At 40.1% G+C, this 19,840-nt stretch overlaps 1 protein-coding gene across 1 annotated transcript in view; it reads left to right on the top strand.

Moving 5' to 3' along the window:
* zbtb20 (zinc finger and BTB domain containing 20) overlaps positions 1–19,824 on the top strand; it is a 64,153-nt gene extending 44,329 nt beyond the window's left edge. Inside the window, exon 8 of the mRNA XM_062537159.1 lies at positions 5,707–19,824. Within this exon, the coding sequence (XP_062393143.1) occupies positions 5,707–6,437 (731 nt within the window). The 3' untranslated portion in view covers positions 6,438–19,824. The remainder of the gene's footprint in view (positions 1–5,706) is intronic.
* The last annotated feature ends 16 nt before the right edge of the window (positions 19,825–19,840 follow it).

Raw genomic sequence — 19,840 nt, 5'->3', positions numbered from 1 at the left:
TCTTCTTCAGCTGCAGTATTCCCAGTGTGGGACATTCATTTCACACACTACTAATAGAAATGCACTGTAGGAACACCTATTTTTTTCTTCTCACATACAATATCCAACTGTCCAAAATGCTGATAAGTGTATAACTGGAAAGTTTTGTGTATAGGTGCTACATAGGCTGAGATGTTAGAAAATTACAAAAAACTAATTTTCAGATAACAGCCTTGAAACACAGCCAATGGCCGCGTTTCCCAAACACGTTAAGAAGCCCTTAACGCCAAGATCTTCTTTGGAGCGCTCTTAAGAAGGCTGTGAAAGAAGAACGTGTTTCCCAGAGTCGCTCTTACCTTAAGAAGATCTTTCACTAAGAAGGAAACGTAAGATCGAGCTGACCCACTCTTAACAGCCTTCTTAGCGATCAAATGCTCAGTGATCATAGCCTGCCGCTAGGGGCACCTAGATTTCTAGGCTTTAGTGATCAAGCTGCGTCAGGGAAATGTATATCCTCCACTTTTTTAAACAATAAAAAAATTTTCAATGTTGCAATGCACTCGTGGCTGTGGACCACTGGCGCAAGAAACATAGACTTAAAAAAATAATATTGAATTACACGTTTAAGTTTTCAACACATCTGCATATGAGTTTAGAATACTTCACATACAAAAAACATCAACAACCCTGTGGCATTTCACAGATATCAAGGAAACAGATGTAATTGAACTAAGCTGAACCTAATCCAATGAGGCTTCACCTGCTACAGTAGCCTACTCTAGGCGTTGCCAAAGTCCGCGATGTAAAAGTCCGGTTTACATTAATGCATACGTGCACCCCACTCGCAGGCCATATGGGCTGGAGGGTTACATCTTCTCGGTTATATTAAAGTAGACTAGCCTACATCATATGCCTACTACCACACTATCTATAAGAGAGATGGGATGCGTCTTGCATGAGTTAATATATGAATGGACTGAGCTAATAAAAAATAGGCCAAGGCTATATTGATAATCACCCTGTTTTATCAGTTAGTTTGAGTTTTTTGGCAGACGTAAGGAGCCGCGACCGCACAGCCCAGGCTGCAGAAGTGCTGCAAGGGCGCAGCAAATTATCTTCAGAAACAATATTTAAGCTCACGATATTCACACCGGCCCAAAACGTTAACAGCCCACCAGGAATCCTCCCGAATCTCCCGATTAGCCACCCGGGCCTGCACACACACACACACGCACGCACACACGCACGCACACACGATACATGCGTAGCCTAATTGCACCTGTAGGGGGAACACGGGGCGCTGTGTGACGTGTGCGCTTATAAAGGGGTGGGTGATCGATTTGCCTGGCATCGATTGATTCCGTTTCAGCACCACCGTGGTGAACAGCTCTCGTTAAGAGCTTCTTTAGAAGCTTCTTTGACTTGATCTTAAGGTTCTCCTAGGAAGGCAGTTAAGAACGCGTTTGGGAAACACCCGTATCTTAGCGCTCCTTCTTAGCGATTCCTTCTTTGGAGCCTTCTCAAGTCCTTAAGAAAGATCGCATTTGGGAAACGCGGCCAATGGCATGCATTCTCAGTCTACACACTTCTTTGAACTTTCGCGATTGCTTGCGGATACAAAGGAAGTGTCCATATTTGGATGGCTTAACGTCATGCAGGAGAAACACAGCTTTCCAACGACACCACACATGATATGTTTTGTATCACAGTCGCGGTAGTGTATGACATGTTAGAATGCTTAGGCGAATTTAGAAGAAATATACAGGCGTGAGTAGACAAAAGGTAATGAAGTAAACCTCTAAGGTAGTAGTAGTGTGAAAGAATACATGCTAAGGTGGCAAACCGAAGCAAAACGATGTTTATTCCTGCCGTGGCTATGTTGCTGCTTGTTGACAGCGCCTGTGGTTCAGCTGTGAGCACGCAGTTAGCGGCAAGGGCGGGCGGTGATGTGCGCTGTTTAAGTAACCTGAAATGACAGAATTCCACGCAATATGGCAAAGCACATCGTTCGCTGCATAGAAAAACTTAGTATTAGCGCTTTATCCAGTCCTGAGTGTTGGCCTTTGCTAGCTTCATCCAACTTTGCAAACTTAGCTGTGTGTGATGTTGTTACAAGTAGGTGCGAGTGCATAATTATGACCGGCATAAAATCTTCATGTCTCAAACTGACCGGCCGGTCGCGGCCGATCACGTGAAAATCGCCCGATTCCGGTCACCAGCCGATCTATCGGTGCATCTCTATATCGAAGGGATACCTTCTTATTTGTGATTTCTGGAACAGCGGTAGGCTAGCCTACTGAAAACGTTTTGATATTCTGCTATTTTATGCTGTTGGTTACACACGGAAAACACTTGATATTTAAAGGGATAATCCGGAGTGAAATGCACTTTAGATAAATTTTTCGGACTATTGGGAGTACATACGTTGAGTTGAGTTGGTGGTCGGATAGAGAGTCCAGAATGAATTTAATTGAGTCCGTACCTTTCCGGAAATGTTATTAAAATGTTGTTAAAGCGTTGCCAGCTGCAGCGGCGACATTTCCGGAAAGGTACTGACTCGATTAAATTCATTCTGGACTCTCTATCCGACCACATAAAGACGTGGGGATACTTCGGTTTGGCTTTAGGGACCCTCTACTAACTACCACGTAAGTGTAGTGTTGTTTGGAACAGTAGAAGAGGTATAAAAATAGCATTTTGTAGCGGCGAAAGGACATGCCCGGTTCACTTCCAGGCTAACGAGTTTTGGCTAAAAACGGTGAACTCGAACTTTCTCAAAATACATCCGAATGACATGATTTTGGTGTCAACTCAATGTATGTACTCGCAATAGTCTGAAAAATTTATCTAAAGTGCATTTCACTCCGGATTATCCCTTTAATTAATGTGTTACAATGCAGGCCTGTTAACTGTATGACAACAGTGGTTTATTTAAACTACATCATATCAATTTATTTCGTCAGTCATCATGCTCTTTTTAAAGAGACCCTATGCAACTTTTTCATAGTCATAAAATCGCTTAGAAATCGTTGTTTTGCTTGACTGACCAGTTTTATCGAAAACAGTCACATTTCCTCCCGCCCCTAGTGTCCCTATCCGCTATTACCACCTTGCAACTTTCTGATAAACGATCGTTTGCTGTTTACATCTGGAAGTCAGAGACGCGAAAGGAACAAGAAGAACCACGCTTGCAATTTATATATTTATATATAGCCTATATATGTATAAATATACACGCTAAAGCTGTCAGGGAAGCTCTGCAGAGAAATATGCAAGCATAAAACGAGCGAAAAGGAAAAACGAAACCGAAACCAGAGATGAAATCGCCAATCCTGCATTATTCCTCTTTAATGAGTAAGAAAGAAAGTTTTAATGCACACAAAAGATCTCACGCGAATCACGTCTGTCAAATTTGCAAAATTGTGTTCAGGACCATCTGCGTCTAAAACTTTCGCCCCTCCCGGTGAGGCTCAAGCTCACGTTGACGTATGCAGCCAGCCGAAGTCAGCCATATCCGAACTCGAATGCGCCTCTTGTATTGGTGAAACCCATAGACAGTAAAAGATATAGACAGAGCTATCACGTAGACTTCAGCAGAGACCAATGAAGCAAATTTCAACCATTTTCCTGTTGGTCTACGTGTCTCCTGCGCAGGCTCAGGGGACGTACATGTGATGTAGGCACGTAGTCTGACCTATGGTGACGCTTAGCTCTCTCTGGACGCATGCGCATTACCTAACCTACGTCATTTTATCATTGATTTCGGAAAAACGTTTATTACTCAGCCGATAAGACAGTTACAAGGTTATAACGCCAATCTCACAATGTTGTATTATTCCGAAAATAGAAAAGGTTTATACAAAGGCTTAAAACGCTTCAGCTGTAGCGTTATTTGATGTCAAAAGTGGCGCTAACACCCCATAGGATTCAATGGAATGGCTAGCTGGGACTGGTCTCCTGATTACCATGGCGGCCGCCATACTGTCTACGCTCTCTGAACGTTCGCTTGCCCCCTTGGTGAAAACAAAGAAAATGTTTCACATCTGTGGACAATAAAGTTTTCATACGCGTATTAGTATATACTCAGATGAGAACAGTAGTTCAGTTAAATCACCTAACCAAGCTATAACTGTAGCTTGACTTAACTGTGCATGTAAACGTACTGATTTATTACCGTTAGACTGGGGTACTGGTTGCTACTGAGTGATTATTCTTAGACTGGTGTTACAGGTTACTCTTAGACTGGTTAACTGGTTACTCATAGACTGGTGTTACTGGTTAACTGGTTATTCTTAGACTGGTTAACCGGTTACACTATGACTGGTGTTACTGGTTAACTGGAGACTTAGACTGGTGTTACTGGTTAACTGGTTATTCTTAGACTGGTTCACTGGTTACACTACGACTGGTGTTACTGGTTAACTGGTTACTTTAGACTGGTTAACTGGTTACACTACGACTGGTGTTACTAGTTAACTGGAGACTCTTAGCTTGGTGTTACTGGTTAATTGGTTACTCTTAGACTTGTTCACTGGTTACACTATGACTGGTGTTACTGGTTAATTGGTTGTTCTTGGTTGCACTACGACTGGTGTTACTGGTTACTTTTAGACTGGTTAACTGGTTACTCTAAGACTGGTGTTACTGGTTAACTGGTTACTTTAGACTGGTTAACTGGTTACACTACGACTGGTGTTACTAGTTAACTGGAGACTCTTAGCCTGGTGTTACTGGTTAATTGGTTACTCTTAGACTTGTTCACTGGTTACACTATGACTGGTGTTACTGGTTAATTGGTTGTTCTTAGACTGGTTAACTGGTTGCACTACGACTGGTGTTACTGGTTACTTTTAGACTGGTTAACTGGTTACTCTAAGACTGGTGTTACTGGTTAACTGGTTACTTTAGACTGGTTAACTGGTTACACTACGACTGGTGTTACTAGTTAACTGGAGACTCTTAGCCTGGTGTTACTGATTAATTGGTTACTCTTAGACTTGTTCACTGGTTACACTATGACTGGTGTTACTGGTTAATTGGTTGTTCTTAGACTGGTTAACTGGTTGCACTACGACTGGTGTTACTGGTTACTTTTAGACTGGTTAACTGGTTACTCTAAGACTGGTGTTACTGGTTAACTGGTTACTTTAGACTGGTTAACTGGTTACACTACGACTGGTGTTACTAGTTAACTGGAGACTCTTAGCCTGTTGTTACTGGTTAATTGGTTACTCTTAGACTTGTTCACTGGTTACACTATGACTGGTGTTACTGGTTAATTGGTTGTTCTTAGACTGGTTAACTGGTTGCACTACGACTGGTGTTACTGGTTACTTTTAGACTGGTTAACTGGTTACTCTAAGACTGGTGTTACTGGTTAACTGGTTACTTTAGACTGGTTAACTGGTTACACTACGACTGGTGTTACTAGTTAACTGGAGACTCTTAGCCTGGTATTACTGGTTAATCTTAGACTGGTGTTACTGAGTACCAGCGTACCTGGCTGAGTTGAGTTGATGCCTCTGCCCTTCTCTTGTTTCCGACGGATGTTAGCTGTTGTTAGCTTGTTAGTTGCAGTACTCCATAGCACATCTTCTGATGTTAGCTGTAGCATGTCAGTTTTATTGCTCCATAACACCTCTTCCAGTAACACGGTTGATCAGCGCTGGCGTCATGTGTTTCAACCAGCTGGTTTGTGACCCTGTGTGTTTTTGTCTCCCCCTGCAGGTGAGAAGCCGCACCAGTGCAGCATCTGTTGGCGTTCTTTCTCTCTGAAAGACTACCTGATCAAGCACATGGTCACCCACACCGGAGTGCGCGCCTACCAGTGCTCCATCTGCAACAAGCGTTTCACGCAGAAGAGTTCCCTCAACGTCCACATGAGGCTGCACCGCGGGGAGAAGTCCTACGAGTGCTACGTCTGCAAGAAGAAGTTCTCCCACAAAACCCTGCTGGAGCGCCACATGGCTCTGCACGCCGGCGGCGTTGGCGTTGGCGCCGTGGGCATGGGCGGAGTAGGCAGCGGCATCTCTGCTGGCGTGGTGGGGGTCACCAGCGGGATCCCGGGGATGGGCACGCCCGGCGTCGGAGTGATCGGAGTCGGAGGAATGGGCGTCGCCGGAGGGGCCGGGAGCGTGAATGTGGTGGGAGGGGCCGGCGTGATGGGCGGAGCCAGCGTGAGCGGCATCAGCGGAGCGGCATCGGTCGTCACGGGGACGGGGGGAGTGGCATCCTCCGTGGCCATGACCCTGTCCGACCCCGGGGTGTCGGCTCTCGCCGTGGCGTCCGGAGGGGGAGGGTCCGGGTCAGTCGGAGTCGGGACAGCGATGGGTGTGGTGTCTGAAGGAGCCGCCTCCCACCAGGAGTCGACGACGTACGTCTGCTCCGTCTGTCCTGCCAAGTTCGACCAGATCGAGATGTTCAACGACCACATGCGCATGCACGTGACGGATGGCTAAGACGTCGCGTTTCACCAGCCAAGCAGACAACCAATCAGAATCCAGTCAGCCCATCTACACAATTAAGCAGCAGCAAAACCCCATCAGTCAAAGCAACAGCAACAGTGTTCTCAATCAAGCCCAACATCATCAGCTCACAGAAATCAACAGTTCAAACCCGGATGTTTTACCAGAAAATCAAAGAAAATAACTTCAGTTTGTTTTGGATGAGTGGAGATGAAAAAAAATGAATGGAGGATATAAAAACATACCTAAAATGGCACTAGATTTTTTTTAATTTTCTTTTTATCTTTTTTTAATTGTCTTAAGTGATCTTTTTGAAGGCAATGTTTGAATATATATATATATATACATATATATATATATATATATACATATATATATATGTTGTTAGCACATGTATGCTACTACTGGCACATTTTTGAAATATTTTGTCTTTATCTTATGATGTTTCCCAGAGAAAAAAAACAATGTTTTATGTGTTCTTGTTCTCCTTACAATATTATAATTTTTTGGTGTTACGAATTTCTTCATTGTTGCCTTAAAGGCTGATGCACAGTAACATTGGCTGACCAATCCACTGGTTGGATTTTGTTGTCACCGTAGTTACTAGTCGGCCTCTAAACACACCGATAAAAAAGGTAAATATTTGTTCACGCTCTGACTGAGCTTAAAAAGGTAAATATTTGTTCATGCTCTGACTGAGCTTTAAAATAAGTCCTATGTTTATTGCCGATTTCGTTACGTGTTAAACACTACTAGAATCTGGCGGGAAAAAAAAAAACCTAAGATACAAAACACCCACAACCACACGTAAAGCCAGTTCTGCAATGCCCTAAAACAGTACAAAGCACTGTAAGTGCGACGTCCACACACACCCAAAGCCAGTTCTGCAATGCCCTAAAACAGTACAACGTTGTAAGTGTGACGGCACGTTCAGCACCGGTGAATGTGCTCAGACACACAGATCGACAGTGTCCCGCATGATCCAGTGTCATAGTATTGTACAATACAATATTCCCAAAATATTGCCGTTTTTAAAATTTTACAGTGTAGAAACAAAAACGGAATAGCTAAGAATACACGTTTCGAATTAGCATCCTTCAAATTTTAGTTGTAGACCGAACTTTGAACAGCTGAAAAGCGTTCAAAAATTACTGTGGTATCATGTTGACACAATTTTTTATTAAGTTTTTCGACGACACACAGAAAAAAAGAAAAAAAATAGTAGAAAAATATTGAGACACAGATATGCCTTGTTCATTTTTTCATCTGTGTGGGGATTGTAAAACGTGAGAATTGTCAACACTGGGTTTGTGATTATTAACGATTATTGTTATTGTTGTTACGATAATAATAGTTGTTGCTGTTATTTATTGAGCGTTTGCTGATATGTGGGAATATGTGGTAAAATGGAAAGCAATGTTGCAGCTGTTGTCATGACAATTATGATTGTCATTTTAGAAAAAAAGGTGGTACAATTTGGCTTGTGTTTGTTAGATGTTGGAAAATTACAGAAAAGACAAAAAAAAGATTCTTTCACGTAAAATTGGAAGAATTGTGCTCTCACAAAATATTTTCATTTTGTTGTCATGTTTTAATTTTGACTTAATTTACAATTTTCCCATCTTTGTGGATGCTGATCGATCTTACCAATAATTAAGAATATTTTATAGTCACAAAATGCTTGAAGGTCAACTCTTTCCACAGTGTGTGCTTGTTTTTATAAATATCCAAAGTTTAAAAAAAAAGTGGAAAAAGATTCTACATGCTTTAACGCACATTCTATTTGATTGGTTTGACTTTTAGTCCTGCATCGCACTGCCACAATAATCCCTTTGTGCAAAAAACACAACACAAAACAAAAAAATCTTGACTGTTTCTAAAGACCTCTTCCACTGAAACCATACATGCACACAGTCAAATTCCAGAAGTAAACTGAATATTTTCCAGCTTTAACCAAGAAACATGAACGTCTTTTCAAAATTGTGTTCATGATGAAAAGTTTGATTATAATCAATAATAATAATGTTTTATTATTATTGTTATTTGATAAATAACAAAAAATTGACATGAAGTGCGAAGCTAAGCTAATGCCTGCTTTTATCGTTTTCTGGCACCTTCTGAAAAATTATTTCTTTGCCTTTTATCTCAAAATAACTTGGTCAAAGTGAGCTTTTTTGTTTTGCACTTAGTAAAGCAGTCGACTACAAAATATTTGCACTCTATTTTTTTTGCGAACATAACTTCTCAACAAGAGATTTGGTCTGTTATCAAATTGTCCTCCATAACAATTTTTGGTTTCGAACACAGATTATAAGTATCGTCGCAGGGGTTGGTTTTCCTTTTTGTAAAAAATAAATCTCAGTGTCCATTCAGTTTTCATGCTATATTTCACTTGCCCCATTCTTGGCAATCCTCGTTGGAATGCTTTAGCTGAACTGCCTAGCTATCAGGATGACATTAACACATCTGGCCTCTGCTGTGCTCCTGCCCAACCCCTGTCATTAGAACAAACCCTCAATTCAATCAATCTGTTTCAAATGTAAAGTAGTCAAGACATGGACAGCCAACCCCTGTGAAACTATATCTTGTCAACTCTTAGAACTCTGCCATTTATTTTCTTGACCAAAAAAAAAAGACCATTTTATGTCCAATTTTACTTTGTGTTTTGTTGAATGTGAAACTTGAGAAATAATCCCTTTTCCTGCCTATCAGCCAGCGAGAGAGTAGACAGGGCACTGTACCCCCTCCCCTCTCCGGTGGGCTTCGTCTGCCCCTAACCCCAACCCCAAGCTTAGACTGTAATAAGGGGAGAGAGTCCTGTCCGTTTACATGACTATACGAGACGCCTTGGCAAGGCGTTGCTGATTTGGCTCCTATTTAACAAATGCACTATCGCTGCTTGTTCATTTCTTCCTCTTCAAACTGCTTGACACAGACTGTCAGAGATGAATGTTTGGCATGCTATAATGTAACCCCCCCCCCCCCCCAAGACACACACACACACATAACCCTCCCACCCTAACCCCCATTGATTACAATTCTCATAAACGGTTGTCATTAAAAACATCAGCCAACATGTAAAAACATCAACACTCCTGTATGAAGCCTACGCACCCCTGAGGAAAATAGATGAAATAAGATAAAATTGAAAAACATTCACAACAGCAACATACAACAAGACACTGTCAGATATGCAATTTAAAGACCACCTTCAGGAAATACAGCAGTGTCAGTCATGCAGAGCAGCTTGACGTACAGGAAGCGGTTGGCTGGTTTGACTAGTACATAGAGTAGTATTTTCATTTAGGCAAAACTCATCACAAACCTATTGGGGCTTGACTTCAGTAAAGGCATCAGGGTGTATGCTCATCCTTTTTTTTGGTCATCGTTTTCCAGATGGGTGATACTTTCTTGAAATGTGGAGCAAAGAAAGCTTTCTAAACACGTTTTTTTTGCATGCTTAGTGCTATCCAAGAAATTCATGTTTTTGTATTTAAAGTTCAAAGGTTAGCTTCATGTAGTGCACTCCTATCTTTTTTTTTTTTTTTGTCCAGTCTTGTCCAAACCTTTATCAGTATGCTGCAATTTAGTGAATCGTTAAAATGTAAAAAAAAAAAGCACCTTCAGCAGTTTCATACATTCCTATGTGCAGTTTGGGCAGACTAGCTGAGAGATGTATCCTGATCACCCAAATGCTCAGATTGCCTGATCTGATCTGAGCCCTGAGCGTCCGGACTGCCGCCCCAATCAGTGAGCAGTGTCAGGCTACGTCCTGGGCTCATTGGCCAATCCTGCTGCCACTTGTTTTGCCTTGAAGGTGGCACATAAGAACTAGCCAAGACCTCCCCTCCCACTCCCCCATCCCCCAAACACACACGTGTATAAACATATTTGGGCTTTTTGATACTTTAACCAATGTGGCTTCTGATATTCATTAGATCTCAAATACAACAATAATAGACCAATAAAATGAACCATTTTTTTTATCCAAAAGCAACAAAAACACAGAAAGAAACATGTAATGGAAGATGCCAGATTGGTATCAACAAGGAAATGTAGAGTTAATGCGGGAGATATGCTACATTTTTGCTTTTTTCCCATTTTATTTGCACATGTTCACTTCCTAAATTTTGCCTGTGCTTTTGTTTTATAAATGTAAAAAAAAAAACATGAAATGTGTTGAATTGTTTTAGTGTTGTCTTTGATTTTCTTCTTTGTAACTTTTAGTTTTTCTGTGTGAGACAGTGAAACAGTGATTTTGTAATTTCTGTCAGACTTTGTTTGTTTCAAGTTCTGTTGTCGTTCATATAAAGGAATATTGTTTTTGAATGGATGGAAATGTAAAACATGAAACAGAACTGTGGCTTGAAAGAAAGACTGGCTGTCACCTTTCCTCCTGTTTAACAGGGGGCTCTGTTGCATATTTTTGCGGAAAAAAATGTTGCATCTACATTGCACTGTTTTTTCGATAAATTTAATACCCCACGAAGTGCACTATTTACTGTTTTATTAATAATTGTGATTACTTCTTATTAATTATCATCACAATGCGATTTATGATGCTGTTACACCGAAATAGATTATAGTGTTTAGAGATGAATAATTGCAAATATATATTTTTATTTGTTTGTTGTTTTGAGGTTGGAAATTTCAAGTGAATTTGGATGGGTGACTAGGGGGAAGTTGAGAGGGTGTTTGAAATTATGCTCTTTGTTTAATTGATTTTACTATTTTGAAGCAGTGTAGTTTTGTTGTCAGAGCTTGTTTGTTGTCTGTTATTTTATCCTTTCTTTGACTGATTTGCCTCTAGCATCACCTTTGTTCCTCTTTTCTTATATCCCCTGAACTTGTCACTTACCTTCCCCCGACTTATTTCACAGTTACTTGTTTGGTGGCTTCCTTCTAATCCTGTGTCAAAACTTGTGACCGTAAAAAAAAAAAAAAAATTACAATGCAGAATAAGATAACGCATAGCTTGACTTTGAACATCTTAACGTTAAAACACATAAGTGTATCATCTTTATAAACTTGTGTTGCTGTCAATGATCAGTAGGGCAGGTTATGAGTGTCGTCGTTCTGGCTGAGTTCTAAACCCAAAGCTATCGATGGTGCTTCCAAACTACTGCCGCCGTAGAGGAGCACTGTTCCAGTCACCGTTGCACCCTCACACACACACACACACACACACACACACACACACACACACACCCGATCCAAGCCCTTCACCTGGGGGAAATGTTATGTGATCTGAGCATGACCTTGAGTCAGTACAGCCTAAATTAGTACTGATGTTGACTGATTTATCTCAAGTTTAAATGTTATGCACACATGGAGAATAGCCTACCATTTTAATCCTGGCTAAATTAACTTAAGCGCTACACACACACACACACACACACACACACATCACAGAGAGAGAGACAGCTTGAGGTGATAAGTATTACCATATGAGACTTGAGGTAGCATGCTTGGCTACAGTGCTAGGGGCTAAGTCAGTAACTCAGCTGCTAACTTTGCCATAGAGCCAGATGACCAGGTGCTATCGAGGCTGAAGCCCGGTAAAGTGGGTCCAAACTATGACGCCACCTTCCTGTGGCTTAACAACACATATTGCAAAATTGACCTGAAAATGAGAATTTTCTAAATTCGTGCTGACAAACAAATGTGTGACCAGTCACACTTCTTGCTGTGTCACTGGTTTCCACAGAGCTCTGATGTTGTGAGCCATTGTGTAGTCTTCTGCAGCACACGTGCTGGAACGCTAGCTAATTAGCTTGTGTGAACTTAACATCCTTGTATTTGGTGCCATTAAGATGCAAGCTTGTGTGAAGTTAACATCTCTGCATATGGTGCCATCAGGATGCTAGCTGGTTAGCTTGCTTGCATGTAGCTGTGCTCTCAGCTGCCCTACATAATGATGCAACGGTAGGCAACGAGACATCAGAGATGTCTTAGCCCAGCACTCCCAAAGGGCCACCAGCTTCCTGCTTTACACTGGGAAAACCCTATAGGAAGATCAATCAGTCACTGTGCATGTATATATTCACACACATTTTCTCTGACACACACACAAACACACATACACACACACACACCTGCCTTAATTCTAATTCCAGTAAATGCACTATTTGGTTGAAGAGGTGCTTCATTGCTGTCCTACTAGCTATGTTGAGTTTCGTGTCAGAAGATCTTTGTGTAGTATTATATAATGACCACAGTAACAATTCAGTGTCCACTTCAGAGGGTTTGGTTGTTGTGTGTTGGTTTTATGAACAAATTGGATGTTGTTTCAGTATGGACTTCCTGTTGTCCCAGTGAGGTAGAGGACTGGTATGGGTGATGAAAGAACGAGAGGGGCCTGAATATTCTCTTACTTTTTTTGTTTTAGGGTTTTTGGATTTCTGTCTCTAAAACAAAACGAGAAGAGACTTCTTAATATGGCACTTAAAGATGATAATAATTTGTCTTAAATATGTCTCATTTGTAGTTATTGTCTCCTGAAGTTTGCCCTTTTTATTTGGTGTCAAGCCTTTTGCAGATTCACAGTTCTTTGCCAGCATTTCGACATCCTATATAGTCACCTTAATATCTTGTGTTACACCTCCAGCAATGCCTTCCTCCAATATATGTCATTTGTATGTGTGGGTGGGGACAGGGGTGGGGGGTGTTGTGACGGTGATGTGACGGTCAGGAAAAGGATTGTTGTGCCCTTAAGCTGATGATATTTCACATTCTTTGTCTGGTGTGGGTAAATATGAAAAAAAAAAAAATGACCAAAAAAAACCAAACAAACAATAAGTAAAAAAAAAAAATGAAGCACAGCTTCTTTCAATGACTCTGTTGCATTTTCGTATTCCAAGTTCCTTTGTGTTCTGCTGTTGTTGACCGGTGTGGTTCAGCACTGTCCTCTGTGCATCTCTAGTTTAGTGTAGAGGCCGAGGTCCATATTCCTCACACGCCATCAAAATGTTCCTTTTCAGTAAGCTTCACAAGTAAATGCTTTTAACAGCAATTTTGCATAAAGTCTTCTTTCACTTTGAAATCTGTCATTTTGAAAAAAATAATAATAACAATAGTAGTGAACACATATATGTACTTTCATAGTCACTCTTCTCATAATACATTTTTGAAAGCGTAGTTTTTCTGTTTTTATTTTTGTTCTGTTTTAATAGTAACCATAACAGTAGTTGTACCAGTACCAGCGGGCGTGTAGGGTTGTAGCTTCTGTCTTGTGTGGGGTTTTCTCTGTCGGGTCTACTTTCTGGTGTTTCATTGTGCTCCGTCGTGATTTTTTACTTCTCTCAGATTCCTTCCTGTTTTGTTGAGGCGATGCACACAGTGGACACGTTCCTGGATGTTTTTAACTGATGTGGATTTCTGTGTTTTCCGGCCGTTGGTTCCCTGTCAGTCAGTCCGCGCACAGAGAGAGGCTCGAGATGAAGGTGCAGGAGAAACAGCCATGAAAGATACACTTCTCACTTCTGTCTTGGTATGTCTCTTTAGTATACTCTTGGCTTCCAGATTTGCCTGAAACCAAATCCACAGCATGATGTATACCACAGATGTATTATGCCATGTTTGTCTGAGTTGGAGTTAGTTTTCTGTCAGGATGAGTGCCGTATAGACACATACCACGAACGTATAGCGCCATGTTTGTCTGAGTTGGAGTTAGTTTTCTGTCAGGGTGAGTGTCGTATAGTCAGAGAGGTCAAACACTGTTCTTTGCACCTGAGATAGCTTGCCTTAATGTTGTTGTGTGTGATGGATGTGGCTTGAGTACGCAAGTGTGGCTTGAGCATGTTAGGTTCTTCTAATTGGCCTTTCTTCATGGCAGCAATTGGCAACTCGTTGTCCGGTCACTGTCGGACACTTGGCAGCGTTCTGGAACTAAAGTTGGTAGGAGGGTGACCTAACAGTTCTTCTGATGCCTTCAGCAAACCACTGTGACATTATCTTGGACTATTGTGCCATCATCAGACCAACCTGTCCGATAGGGCCATTCTTAAACTCCACATACAATTAGTTCTGTGACCAAATGTGACATTGTAGAAATGCTGTGTCATTGCGAGTGTTCCTGCAGTAAAAATGCTGTGTCATTGCGAGTGTTCCTGCAGTAATTCTTCATCTCAAAACTGTGACGTTACACCCAAGGAAATTATTTGGCCATGCCCTGTAATTCCAACTTTATGCAACTTTCCATGACATCATTTTTGAGGAGAGAAAAAAAATGTTCATAGTAGTATTAACAATCCCACCATTCTGTTTGTCATAACTGAAAGCTCTGGTTTGTCCAGTTCTTTTTCTTATTATAGACCAATTATATGTAGAAGCAGAAAATGAATAGCAGACAGTGGAATTTTAAATACTGCATGAGACTCAGACCTAGTCTGCAGACGCAAGTGCCTATGAGAAGCACAGCTATGTGCACGAGCCCCAGTGTCGTCCTTCTGTAGCGGCTCCTCCCACTCCACACCACTCACACCGTTAGCAGAAATACAGAGAGAGATAAAAGCTGTTAGTTACTATTACCAGTAATCTCCAGAGCCGGACTCGAGCACTGTCTGATCTCTGAATAAGACCGTTTGTGCCCTGACACCCAGGCCAGCTGACTCTGATACACCCCTGCGCTGAGTGACCAGTCTAGGGTTACAGTGACCGGTTGTCAGTGGCCGGTCTAGAGCATACTGATTGCTGTAAGAAAAGTTGGTCAAAGGCACTCAGTTGAAAAAATATAAAGCCTTTAATAGTACATGGCAAGGACTAAAAACATACGCCGACGCGTTGCGGCCACATACTGATTGCTGATTGGCCAGTCTAGGGTGTGACATTACTGGTCTTGAGTGACCAGTCCGGGGTGTCCAGAGTCAGGCGGTTGCTGGGTTTCCACTGCCATTAATTGACTTGCTTTTAACTTCAAAAAACACTTTTATATTCATCTAAAGAGTAGTGCAAGCAATAATGACCTAACTCACCATAATCAGCAAGCCTGAAAAAAAATCCAATACTGTACATTAGCGGTGTGAGGTTCTTCACTTACTGTAAATCGCACCTGATCACGTGTAAACTAATATATTATCTCTGCCTGTCCTGACATTTAAACGACACCTCACTGACACCTTTCAGAACTATTCTCTTCTAATTCAGAGTATTACATACATACTGTTAAGCCTCTTAATATAATCACTGATATGTTCATATGTAATAATTCACTGCTTGCAATGTAGTAATATAACACATTAAAGGCTACTAACACAACATAATCCAAAGACTACAGTTTTTAAAAAAAATACATATATTTACTTCATTACACATCATTATGTTGTATGATATTCTATTTTACAGTTGTACAATAATATATATTATACATACATATTTTACAGGCTACAGTCTATACCGTAAAGCAGTGGTCGGCATATACAAGAAAAAGATATAAGGTTATTAATGCAAATTTCACGTAACTGTGGTGTTTTTTTATTATTATTCTTTATTACTTTATTTTGACAAGGTTTTATTCAGATGAGAGTCTGTTGGTCTGTTTCGCTCCAGCCGCTTACAAGCAAGACTAGTCCCGACTGAACCCATGTGACGCTGAGGAGGTTTTAGTGGAACGTGTCATTGTGTAGGTGTATTAGAATTGAATTCGTATCAGTTGATTAGCATCTGCATTCGTGTTCTATTGGCGGTCTCCGTAGTTTCATCTATGTCCATTTGCCCCTACAGTAGATGTGGTTTGAGAGCCTGACATTGAGAAGGCATTGTACCACTGCTCAGGTCACCAGAGAGGAGTAACTCAACTAACACATATTGATACCAATTCAGTTTTGCACCCTGACCTTCTCAATCACACTTGCCTAAACGTTTTAGTAGAAAATTTATAGTACAATCATTTTTGACATACAAAATCATAGACCCATACACACACATACACAGTATTCTAGAAAACTCTGAAGAAAAATGCCATTTTGTAAATTAGACTGTTTACACTCCTTATTGTAAAAAAAAAACAAATACTGCCAGCAGCATTGAAAAATCTAAAAAATAAAAAAATAGGAAATGTCTTTACTTTCTTAAACTACACTAATTTCTGCAACTTTTTAGTCATATTGAAAAAAATACAATACAAAAAGTAACATTTCCAGCATTGAAGTCGCCAGCTTGAATTTCACTGCCTGTAGTATTGCTGATTATTGATTACTGTGGTTGTTGCAACCAGCAATCCTTGCAGCTTTAACTTGAAAGGCTGAATCTTGTCAGAGACTTTAAAACACTTGCCGAACCACCAAATTGCGTCGATTTCCACAGCAACGCTACACACATTTTGAGGGGCAGGGCGTCCTTAAAGGAAAGAAGTTGTTAATAGTATCGTTGATTATCAATATCATTTCAGAATAGCCACCCCGTAATATTAGTATTGTGTAATCTGGCCTGTCTTTACTCTACAGATGCTATGGTATAGTGAAGATGTTTCTGATATTGCTAGCACCTTGCTCTAACTTATGATCCACAATCGGATGAAATGCTGCAGTTCTGTTGTTATTGAGTTTGTTGGGTTTTCGTTTCCCCTTTGTTTGAAAGATGTCCTATTTTGTCTACTATTCTGACACTACTGTGATGTGTTTTGCAAAACATTAAAGTAGAATGGAACATTGTTTCCTGGGTTTTTGTACCTTATTACTTCCTTTCTATTGGCTGAACAGATCATGCCACTGTAGGCCTGTTGTGTCCACTGTAGAGTGTGGATAGGCTAACGTGGCTAGTTGTACCCTTTAGCAAATATGCCATGATATCTGGGTAAGTGTCCAGTGTAACGAATGCTCACCTGTTTGCTTTCCACCAGCAGATAGATTGCTCTGTTGATTTGCCAAAGGAAGTGAGAAGCCTGACTCTTCTGTTCTGTGTAATTTGTTGTTGGGACATTTGATTTAATAAAAAAAAAGAAACCAAGAAAAATAGAAAGAAAAATACATGATGCAGACAATGGCTGTCCAGGTCAGACTGATATTGTGTAACACCAAGAATGTCAGTGTATGGGGAAATTTTGAATGTAGACAAATTGGTTTGTGCTGTGACTTCGGTCACAAACACTGGAAATGATTCTTGGGAGAGGTCATACAATGTTTTGTTTTTGTTTTGTTTGCTGTTTGTTTAATTTTCGCAAATGACCACAAGAACTGCATTTGCACTTTGGTTGACTTATAAGAGTAGTGCTGCCCCTTTGAGCTTTTGGTGTTCCGGTTTAGGCAATACACAATCACATACTTAACCCCCTTTTTCTGTCTTTTGTGACGATTGTGACGTGACGTCCCATGCAAGTCTTGGGAACTCGTGTGCTTCTTCAGCAGCCTACATGAAGAGTTTGGCCTTGAAAGACCCCATTTACCTAGTCGCTATCTTTCGAAATAGATCAATCTTTCTGTGACCAAAAGTAAAAAACTTTATATTCTTCCCAAAACCATAGACATTTTTTTTTTTTACGACAAGTGGTAAAATTTTGGTCTTTTCCAGCAGCTTTAGTTTACCCTTAAGAAAAGTAATTTCTAACCAAATGAATCTGACTCAATTCACAAAATGACTCAGAATTTTTATGTCTCCAAAATCCTTTTTTCCAAAAAAGAAAAAGAAAGTTCTTCAAATACCACCCCTGGATAAATATGTTAAAAACCACTGTCTAATGTGTCATATAAACCACTACAAGTTAAACAAATCAACTTAAACACACTTTTAATGGACAGCCTGGTGTGGCAACAATGTCTCCAAAACAAAAACAGAAAATAATTGTTAAACAAAGAACTGCCACTTTTATCAACTAGACAAGAGATTTGCACTAAAGAAAAAAGTCTCCTGCCCATAACCTGGTCTCATTGATTGGGCAAGGGGAAAATATCTTCCATTTTTTATTAAATAGCAATATAAAACCAAGAGAAATGTCAGAACACATTCATCAACCACATTCTGAATGAAAGAAAGAAATAAGTGTGCACTGATGATACTATATTACATGTTTTCATTTTGTGTGAAGGAACTGGTCTCTGAGGAGAATGTTTTTTTTTTCGTATTTATTTTTATTGTTATTTACTGTTATTGGCCTTTTCTGAGTGTAATAGAAGTAAAATCAGTCTTTTCCTTGTCTCGAAATGGTGGTTGTCTTTCTTTTCTTTTTATTTAACTAAAAAAAACAATCTCCCTTTGTAGGATTGATCCTTCACTTAATGGCCATGCTTAACACAGATCCTTGCTTAGCACAGATCCTTGTGATATTTAGGGTTTCTTGTGCTGGTCTCAGCATATAGCTTATGTGAACTTCATTTTTCCCCACTAAGTGCTGGTAATCTTCATGCAGCATAATATGTGGACATAATAGACAGTCCACTACATGCTGTTATGGAAAATAAACAATGGAAAATTGAGTGACACAGTTGAGTTAAATTTGAAATAAGTAAACCAGCAGTTCTAGACATGCCACTACGAAAGTTCATTTTTTACCAGTTTTCCTGCAGGAGTATTCTTTTTTTCCCGAAGGGAGATTGTATAGATCAACAGCCAAATTCATGTTAGAGTACCTTAATCAGCATGTTATGGACGTAATCGGCCTTTCTGTGCAAACTGCGTTTATCAGGCCTGTGGGAAAGATGTCAGGTGACAAAGGGGGCAAAGACAAATGTGAAATGGTAAAAGTTTTTTTTTTTTTTTTCAGAAGATAGTATTCAGCCTCCTGTGCTTACTTCTTATGTTTCTATCACCAGAGGTATTTGTAGCTTGTGTTGTATTGTTGGTAATCCATCAATAGACAATTTCTAAACTATACGAAAAACTGCTGGAGTTAGTTTCGAGCGAATAAATAGCCCAGTATCTGAAATAATGTGCAGTTTTATTTTTACACCTTTATAGATGTTTGTGTTGGTTTTATTTAAGAGGGGAAGACTAGCAACATTCTTCAGATTTTTCAGTTCTGATTCCTCGGCACTTTTGTTGATGTGACAGTGTGTTTTATTTGTATCAAGGGATTTTTTTCCTTCCGCCGTTGTTTGTTTTTGTCTACGAAACAAAACAAAAAAATAGAACACGTAATAAAATGAATAATGTTTCTCTTGCCAGCGTGTGGTGACTTTTTTATATCTAGAGAACCATTTCAATGTGCCTTCTTCTCTTTTCTCTTTGTAACTCTTGGTGAAGCTATTCGTAGTTAAGATGCTAGCATATATATCTGTAAAATTAATAATGAGTACCATGAAAAAAAAATTGGAATACCAGCTTGAGATCAATGTTCTTTGCACTATATACCCCCCAAATTGCTTTTATCTGGTTGTTTTTTTTTTTTTTTTTTTTTTTGTATCGTGATGTGTATTTATAAACGGAAACAAATAAATGAATCAAATTAAAATAGTTGTTTGTGTCGC

The sequence above is a fragment of the Sardina pilchardus genome, chromosome 5 (genome assembly GCF_963854185.1).
Source record: "Sardina pilchardus chromosome 5, fSarPil1.1, whole genome shotgun sequence".
Lineage (NCBI taxonomy): Eukaryota > Metazoa > Chordata > Actinopteri > Clupeiformes > Clupeidae > Sardina > Sardina pilchardus.
Note: the sequence above shows the minus strand (reverse complement) of the source record. Positions and strands in the feature narration are given on the sequence as shown.